Source organism: Epinephelus fuscoguttatus, linkage group LG8, assembly GCF_011397635.1.
Source record: "Epinephelus fuscoguttatus linkage group LG8, E.fuscoguttatus.final_Chr_v1".
NCBI lineage: Eukaryota > Metazoa > Chordata > Actinopteri > Perciformes > Serranidae > Epinephelus > Epinephelus fuscoguttatus.
Genome location: NC_064759.1, coordinates 15854963 through 15864028, shown reverse-complemented (window position 1 = coordinate 15864028; position 9066 = coordinate 15854963). Strand labels below are relative to the sequence as shown.

Sequence of the window (9066 nt, the reverse complement as noted above, 5' to 3'; positions counted from 1 at the left end):
GGCAGAGATTTTGTAGTGACAGTCAATCTGAAAGGTTTTGGTCTGCGTCTTTCTTCCTGTACTTGTCCATGGTCACTCCCTTGTTACTGCGAACATACAAAAAACAATCTCAAAATAGATCTATAAAATGCCTACGTTTGCAAAATATGAGTGAGGGAGAAAGGGGGGCAGCACGAAAGAGAGAGAAATGAAAAGTAAATCATGAAGAAAAGGGGAAGGAGAAATGTTGAGGTAGTTTATTTGTGAGGAGATTTGATCGGATCATGATGTTAAGACTAAGGTGGGTTCAGATTTTTACATTTTAGTCATATAAAACTGATAATTTCACGAGAGGGCTTGTAAGATGGATGCTAATGGATTGTGATAATACTTTGTCTTTGTTTTACCGCAACTTTAAGTAATACCTTTTTCTGTCTTAACTTTGTGGTCCCTGCGTTTTCTCCACTTCCTCCTCCGTTTCTTTACAATATTTCACCCGCTCCCCTGAATTTTTCTTACCTTCCACCCCTTCCCTCAGTCTCCTGCTTCTCCTGCTCTCCCGCTCGGCCTACTCGACGCTGCTGGGGTGGGTAGAGTCTCCAGGGTATCCCACTGGATACTTGCCCCATGCCAGTCTAAACTGGAGCAGGTGCGCCCCCAAAGGTCACACCCTCTCCATCAAGCTCATCCACCTGGACCTGGAGGACAGCCATGACTGTGAAAATGACGCAGTGAAGGTCAGGGGTCACGATAAACTTCAAATGGGTGTACTTTGAGGAGTCAAGTTACTTGGCGATGTCTTATTGTGCCCTCTACGACATATTTTTTTCCCAGGTCTTTTCAAATGGAAACCTAATCGCAGTTCTGTGTGGCAAAAGGGAATTTGAGGAGCTTGAGTCCTCTGTTAATCCCTTACTCCACTCCACCTCAGGCGGCTGCCTCACTCTTACGTTCCACTCCGACTACTCAAACATCAAGAGGCACACCGGCTTCAGAGGCTTCTACACCGATCAAGGTGAGACATACAGTAGAGGAGAAAAACAAGTGAGATACCTAGTTGTGAAAGTCCATTGTGTTTGTGCCCATTTTATTCTCTCATATTCCCCAGAAGAGCTCAGTTTGTACGTGCATGTGTTTTTTAATTGTGAATACTTTTGTAACCGTATTGTTAGGAGGGTGATATTTTAGGCAACAATTCACAATGGTTGCAGTTTATAGCTCTGAAAGCTGACTTGGGAATGGCTTACACTGTGGTGTGCTGTGTCTTTCCTTTTTTTTTAAAAAACAAATTCTCCTAACTTATTCCAAATAATACATGCACAAATAATACACAGACAACAAAAAACAAGGAGGTAAAACAAAAACAACAACTACAATAATAAAAGTAATAATAATGATAATACATAATAAATAATGATAATTATATAGGATAAATAAATGAACAATTTTTATGTGATGACATACGTATCACTGAGATACCTCAACCATTGTTCCTGGTCTTTAGTGTCGACTACATTGGAATCAATTCAAAGATAACTGTGAGTCCACAGTTGATAGAGGTGAATGTATTCAAAAAAAGGCTGCAAGATTGTTTAAAAAACAGGAAAAATATATCTACATTTGTTTTTTCAGGGCATACATAATTTTGTTTCTATTTCTGATATCCATTTTGATATGTAGAGGAGGGAATCTGACTTCTATATCAATGCGATTTGTGTCTTATTTAGCAGTTTGAGTCAAAAGGTTTAAGAATGCGGAAGGTGTTTTACTATCAGCAGGTGTTTACTCTTTATTTATTCATTTATTTATTGCCATCTGTTTTGTGTATGTATGTGTGAGCATGTGTATTTACATAGCTTGTATGCATGTGCATAGTTTGTGTGTATGTATATACAGATTGACAAAGCAAAACACATCGGTCATGATCGGATAAGGATATAAAAATTGAATAACATATATATGTATTTATAAGAATTTTTATTTTCTAAGTATTTTTGTAATTATTGTATATACTGCTGTAAGACAAATATTATTGTCAATTAATTTGATATATTGGCGGCACGGTGGTGTGGTGGTTAGCACTGTCGCCTCACAGCAAGAGGGTTGCCGGTTCGATCCCGGGTGGGGGAGCCCTTCTGTGTGGAGTTTGCATGTTCTCCCCATGTCAGCGTGGGTTCTCTCCGGGCACTCCGGCTTCCTCCCACAGTCCAAAGACATGCAGATTGGGGACTAGGTTAATTGATAACTCTAAATTATCTGTAGGTGTGAATGTGAGCGTGAGTGGTTGTTTGTCTCTATGTGTCAGCCCTGCGATAGTCTGGCGACCTGTCCAGGGTGTACCCTGCCTCTCGCCCGATGTCAGCTGGGATAGGCTCCAGCCCCCCCGCGACCCTCAAGAGGATGAAGCGGTTAGAAGATGAATGAATGAATGAATTTGATATATTATAGTAGGTCTATGAGAGTTAATTATTGTACAGCTTTATACTGATGGGGAGCTATATAATGGACAATTATTAATTTATGGAGAAGGGGTGGGAATAAATAAGTTTGTACTTCCTCCCACTTGTTTTTGGACATGTAAAGCAAATCATATGTTGTTTTCAGCTTTCATGCTTCCTTCAGTAACCTCTTTTTTTGTCTGCGTAAGACTGTATTATTATTTTGTTTATTTGCTACTTACATGTTTGAAATAAACTGCTAACTAACAAACTAACAATATGTAAGTAAAAACATGACAAAATTTTACATTTTCAAGTAAAAAGATGCCGAATACAGAACTCAAGCACACGCTACTGAAGTGTAATTAGCATTAAGGCTTTCAGTTTCAATTCAAAGGCACTGACAGTGACTGATGTCTCATAATAGTCCTGTCTAACAACATGACCTTTGGACAGAGCTGAGCTCGCTGTTTCCCCTCTGTTTCCAGTCTTTATGCTAAGATAAGCTAACTGGCTGCTGACTTTGTTTTTACAGCAAAGACGTGAGAGTAGGATCGGTCTTCTCATCTTAAGTCTCTGCGACAGACTGTGTAAAATAATGGACATAGCTCCCCTGATGCCACCCATTGGTTTTTAAGTTCTGCATTTTGGTCAGTGCCATCTTGTTTTTTTGAAGCCAGAAGTGACCATATGTGGATGAAAGGGTGAAGATGTGGAAGAGCAAGGTGTGGATCTGACCCACAGTATGTAGTGACGCCTTGCAGACAGCCTGTCACTCAAGTGGCACTAAAAATGTGTAACTTTGAGCCTCAATAAAAGGTAAACTGGTGAATTATATAGAGAATGCACCTCCTCCCCATATTGGCATGGTTAAAAGAAAAGCAGCCTCAAATAAGTGAATCATCACGACCAAAACAACAGATGGCCAGAAACGCATTATGATGATTAAAATAAACAGCTAGAGTTTCTAATGAAATCGGTAATAACTGCAAAGACGTAAGAGTGACATGAAGCCTTACCAGGCTCAGTTTCAGGTTTCACCTCCTACTAATCAATCCCACGCCCTGGAAGAGGAGACGTACAGTGTTGATCAGAAATGCAGAACCCACCAACAGAGTGAACAGGCACGAAATGTCCAACCATTCTTTTAAAATGTCTCATGTGTCATGCTCTGACCTTTAATTAATTTGCTCCCACAGACTTTGACGAATGTGAGCATGACAACTCTGACAACAAATGCACCCAGTTCTGCCACAACTACATCGGAGGGTACCACTGCTCCTGTCGCCATGGTTACTACCTGGACGCGGACAAACACACTTGCACGGGTACAAATAACTTCATGATTAGGATCAGTAAACTGAGAGATCAGAATGAGGAGTTGACATTAAACAGAGGAAGACAAATCAAGGAAGGTGAAACAAAACTGAAACATGAAGTGAAAATGGGGTAATAGTGGAAGCAGAAGCAGGCAAACCTGCGGGGGAAAGAGGAGAAACACGAGAAGGAGGCTGATTGTGTAATATGTATGATTATGATTATGACAAATCAACTCTTATCTTCAATACAGTGAATTGTACCAAGGATCTGTCTGGGCTGAGGGAAGGGGACATATCCACTCCCTCTTGGCCTAGCTCATATGCAGAGAATGCCAACTGTCAGTACACGCTGTCTGTGGAGGACACCCTGCAGCTGGAGCTACACTTCTCTCAAGATTTCGATGTGGAGCAAAGTGATGGCCAGTGCATAGACGCACTGAGGGTAGGTGTTGAGTTAAAATATGTACCACATTTTTACAAAGCTTAACAAAGCAGGAAACAAAGAGGAAGTTCACACAGAAGTGTTGTAACTTTGGATTCGACAAACAGAACACATCCTATTTTGATCATGTAGCACAGGGTTCCCACGGATCTTTAAAAAGTCTTAAAAGGCACTTAAGTTATTCATCTAAAAATAAGGTCTTAATTAGAACTGAAATCCCTTAAATCATTGTTTCATAAAGCTGAAAAATGCAAAGACATCTTTTCTCTTTTGCATTTTTGCATTTTTCTTTTATGTATTTTAAAATCTCAACATAATTGATAACATCTATTTTTTTCTTTTTAATTTACCAATGAGTAGCGTTAATGTCACACAGATCAAGATATTGAAAATAACACAGGGTTCTCATTAATTTTCATGGACAAAATTAATAAACTTTTCCATGACCCTTTAAGGACTCATTACAAAGTTTTTATTCTTGCCCCGCTTGCCCAATGTTTTTCAATCTTATCAGATTAAAACTCTGTTCAAACACAGTTTCAGCTATCTGGCATACAGGACAGGAGAGATGAACCAAGGGAAGCAATGATGAAACGTATGTGATGGGTAACAAAATGATGTCACACAGACACATATTAAAGCTACCTTTACTGCATAGCTAAATAAAATGAATTTGCATTTTACGTAATTTTACATAATTTCATTATTCATAACGAAATTCAATGACTTTTCCAAGACTTTCAGTGATTTTGACAATTCCATGACTCATCCAGACCTGGAAAATATGACTGTGAAATTCCATGACTTTTCCAGATATTCCATGACCGTGGGAACCGTGCCAACAACACTGATATTTTGTGTTTGGCTGGGATGCTCAGAGCAGAGGATCCACTGTCTGCTAGCTAGCTGTCTCTGTACCCTGAAGGACATGAGGAAGTGAAAATATAATAAATATTGGTCATTTAACCAAGATTTGACAGCAAGGCTGAAACCGGGGGTGTGATGTACTTTATGCAAAAAGTTTTTCACACTCTGCACAGTGGGAGTCAAGGTAGTGGAATCCCACATGTAGAGTGACAAACACAAAATCACCAGGAAACTTTGGCAGCAACAATAAACACCAGGTATTTCCCAGTTGTATTCTACAGTTATTCCTTCATAAGACAAAAAAGGAAGGTTTTATGTTATAAAAATTTGGGCAAAAATGTAAAATACAAAACTTTTTGCTCAAGTATTCCCCCTCCCTTAAGTCAGTGTTTAGTATATGCACCCTTGGCAGAAATCAAAGCTTTCAGTCTTTGTGATCTCTGTCAGCTTTGCACATCTGGACACTGCACTCTTTCTCCATTCCTCTGTATCTAGATTTGACTGTTGTTTCAGAGCCTTTGCCGTGTAGCTTTGGCTTCATGTTTGAGCCCAGTGTCTTGCTGGAAAACAAAGAAGCATCCCCACAGTAGTATGCTATGTTCATAATGACTGACAGTCTAACATGGTGTTTAGTTTGATGACCAAAAAACTTGTTGTTTCTTTTTATAAAGTGGTTTTCTCTGTATTTTATATTTGGGATGAATTGTTTTTGAGGCACTGTACATGCTGGTGGGCACACATACTGTACATGTGCACGATTCACCAGATAGAACAAAGCAGAGAGGAAGTCAGGACATGAACTACATTGTGAGATGTGACCTGTATTGCTTTGTTTGCAGATTGAGACCCCTTCTGGGACTCTGGGGCCATTCTGTGGTAAAACGCCTCCCCCCTCTCCCCTCCTCACTTACTCACATCATGTCCAAATACACTTCACCTCTGATGGCTATGGCACCAACAAAGGTTTCACTCTCCACTTCAAGACCACAGGTACTGCAGCCTCCTCTCAATGGGAAAGAGTATTTGTTTCGATATTAGTTTGAAAATGATCACAATCGTTCTTTTCACGTGCTAATTGCAGAAAAGGTCTGTCAGGCAGTGGTGACCCCACACTCCACCCTGACTCCTCAGAAACCAGAATATTCTCCTGGCGAAACAGGGACAGTAACTTGTGAACTTGGCTATGTTGCGAATAAGGTGAGTGTACAGAGAACCAGAACCTTTTAATTCATTTACATTTGATGTATTTAAGCCACAATTAAGCTAATTAAGTTCTCCTTTTGCAAAGTAGCAAGGCACCCAGACGCTGATATCAGAATACACGACCACATGCCAGATTACAGGAGTTTGGACTCCCACTTACGTCTGTGAACGTGAGTCTGACGCATTTGACCTGTATCTAATTTGACTGATCTGAATGCCTTTTTTTCCTATCGTTCACAATGTTTTTCTTCCATGTGTAGCTGTGGATTGTGGCTTTCCTGATATCCCAGAAGATGGCATCCTTGAGTTGGTGGACTCAGATGGCCGGCACACTCTGTATAAAGACCAGATCCACTTTAACTGCAGTTCAAAGTACTACACACTGGAAGGAGATGGTGATTATAGGAAGCTTTTACTTATCCCTTTTTTGATTCCTTTCTAAACTAGCTTTTAAGAATACAAAGTTTCCTGGTTTCATTGATCTTTCGTTGTCAGCTTTGGTTAATTTTGCTTTTCATAGCCTGACACCCATTAACTGGTAATTAACTGGTTAATTTTTAGGGGGGAAAAAGGCTAAATGACGTGACGTGTACAAGAGGCCTTCTCTTTAAGTCTTTAAGACTGACTCAGCCAGCTTTTACACCCCATTTCAAAGCACTTAACATATAGAGGTTTTGAAATTTTAATAGTTAGCCTTGGCTGCTCTGTACTGCGTACCACTCGGGTTGGGCAGGAGCTAGCTAGTGGCGCCACTCATTCGGAGATTATTGCCATGAAAACATGGTAGCCACCCTGAGGTCTCCACCCAGGTAGCCCATGTGGTTAAGCAGCACAATTATGAGTGGCACAATTGGCATTTTTAACCATGTTAGCACCACCACCACTAACGGTGCTAACAGAGCAAACAGTAATAACATAGTTAAATATTCTAAACGGGTTTTTCTGGGGCGACCTGGGGGGAAACCAGAAAGTGGGCACAATGTTTCCACGGCAATGCTGTTGGGTTGGGATGGTGTTTTATTGTTGATCGTTAAATGAATGATGGCATTAGCTAGCTCGCACTGACCCAGTTGGTGCACAGTACAGGAAACTGAAGAGTAGCTAAACTGACCTATAGACAAACATGTGTAACGGGTGACAAATGTTCTTGAAGGTTAACAGATTAAGTGATGGATATCCTTATTTGTATCATCAATATGCTTTCTTCAATATTTCAGACACGTACACTTGCAGTGCCAGTGGTGAATGGGTATCAGATGGTGGTAAGAAGGAGATGCCAAAATGCATTGAAGGTACGACTTTAAATTCTTCCTTATATTTTCTTATTTTAGCAGCTTTTGAATCGTATCAATCTACTGATGACTTTTTCGTGTATTTCAGTGTGTGGGAAGCCTGAAAAACTCTCTACAAGTGTAGGCAGAATTATGGGAGGTAAGGACGCAAAGATGGGACAGATACCATGGCAGCTTTTGATCAAAGAGCCGAGCAGAGGAGGGGCATCACTGATCAATGACCGATGGGCTGTCACAGCAGCTCATGTGGTTGAAAATGTACAGGACACCGCTTTGCGCCTGTATGGTGGACTGATAGATGGAAGAAAAGCAGAGCAGTCACCTAGTGTTGTCATGGACAGTGAGAAGATCATTATTCATCCTGGCTACATCAAGGGTGGAGAAGAACCCACCAATTTTGACAATGATATCGCTCTTATCAGATTAGCATCCAGGGTGGATTTAGGCCCAAATCTCCTTCCCATTTGTCTGCCAGAGCCAAACAGGGGCTTAGTGGAAAATGAACAAGGCACAGTGTCGGGCTGGGGGACAATGGGTGGTAACAGGGTGGCTGCCATATTAAAGTACGCTCAGGTTGGGGTCAAATCTCTTACAGAGTGTCGGAATACACCTTTCACACCTAAAACTAACAAACGCATGGTTTTCACCAATAACATGTTCTGTGCTGGAGGAGAAAGAACGGACAGCTGCGAGAAAGACAGCGGAGGTCCGTTTGTTACACCTATGTTGGCTGAAGGCGTAGATCGTTATTATCTCACTGGCATTGTGTCCTGGGGAGCCCCCTGTCGGGAGAGGCAGTACAAGGGTTATTATACCAAGGTGGAGAATTATGTGGACTGGATTAAAAACACAATCAATACAATAGAAACATCTTAGACAGAAGAAGGATGAAGGAGAAATACTTGTCTACTAACTGTAATAACGTAATACATTTCAGGACTGATTCAGATCTCTAAAATAAAACTGTTAATTAAACTATTATAATCTTGTAATCAGCATTAAGATGTGATCACATTCATACTACACTTTTATATTAAAGGAATTTGCAAATCAACTGCAGAGAATGTGTGTTTTTTTTTAACCAATTTAATAATATACTGTGTTTTTTTTTTGCCATCAGATACACACAGACATGTTTATGTCAGGGCCCCCCATACACTGGGATATTTAATCATTTCATAATTGATACAGTTGTCTAATTGCCTCTGACATGAATCCAGAACAAACTACGTTTAAATCTATTATGGTATGAAGCATAGAGCACCTTGTATGGAAAGACATTTCAGCTGTTTACCACACATTGTGACTAATAGTTCCTGGAGACAGGGGCGTAAATATAGAAAGTGCAGGTGGAGCAGTTGTACTGGGGCCCATGGGTGAGGGGGCCCATAGAGAGTGGGTCCTCAAGCTATATGTCAGGCAGAAAACAGGCCCTTGTGAGTAATTTAGATAGCCACCTTTAGAAAAGGAAAAATCACATTTAAAAATTAAAGATGGTGCCATTTGCTTTATATGCCTTTGAAAAG

The 9066-nt window shown here is 40.5% G+C and overlaps 1 protein-coding gene across 1 annotated transcript; it reads left to right on the top strand.

Moving 5' to 3' along the window:
* The first annotated feature begins 121 nt into the window (after positions 1–121).
* On the top strand, positions 122–8594 carry LOC125893109 (complement C1s subcomponent-like). Its single transcript, XM_049583611.1, has 11 exons — positions 122–280; positions 518–716; positions 814–994; positions 3617–3745; positions 3988–4178; positions 5885–6035; positions 6127–6242; positions 6337–6418; positions 6509–6643; positions 7466–7540; positions 7629–8594. Exons 1-11 carry the CDS (start codon positions 264–266, stop codon positions 8414–8416), a joined length of 2064 nt encoding a protein of 687 aa, XP_049439568.1. The 5' UTR covers positions 122–263; the 3' UTR covers positions 8417–8594.
* The last annotated feature ends 472 nt before the right edge of the window (positions 8595–9066 follow it).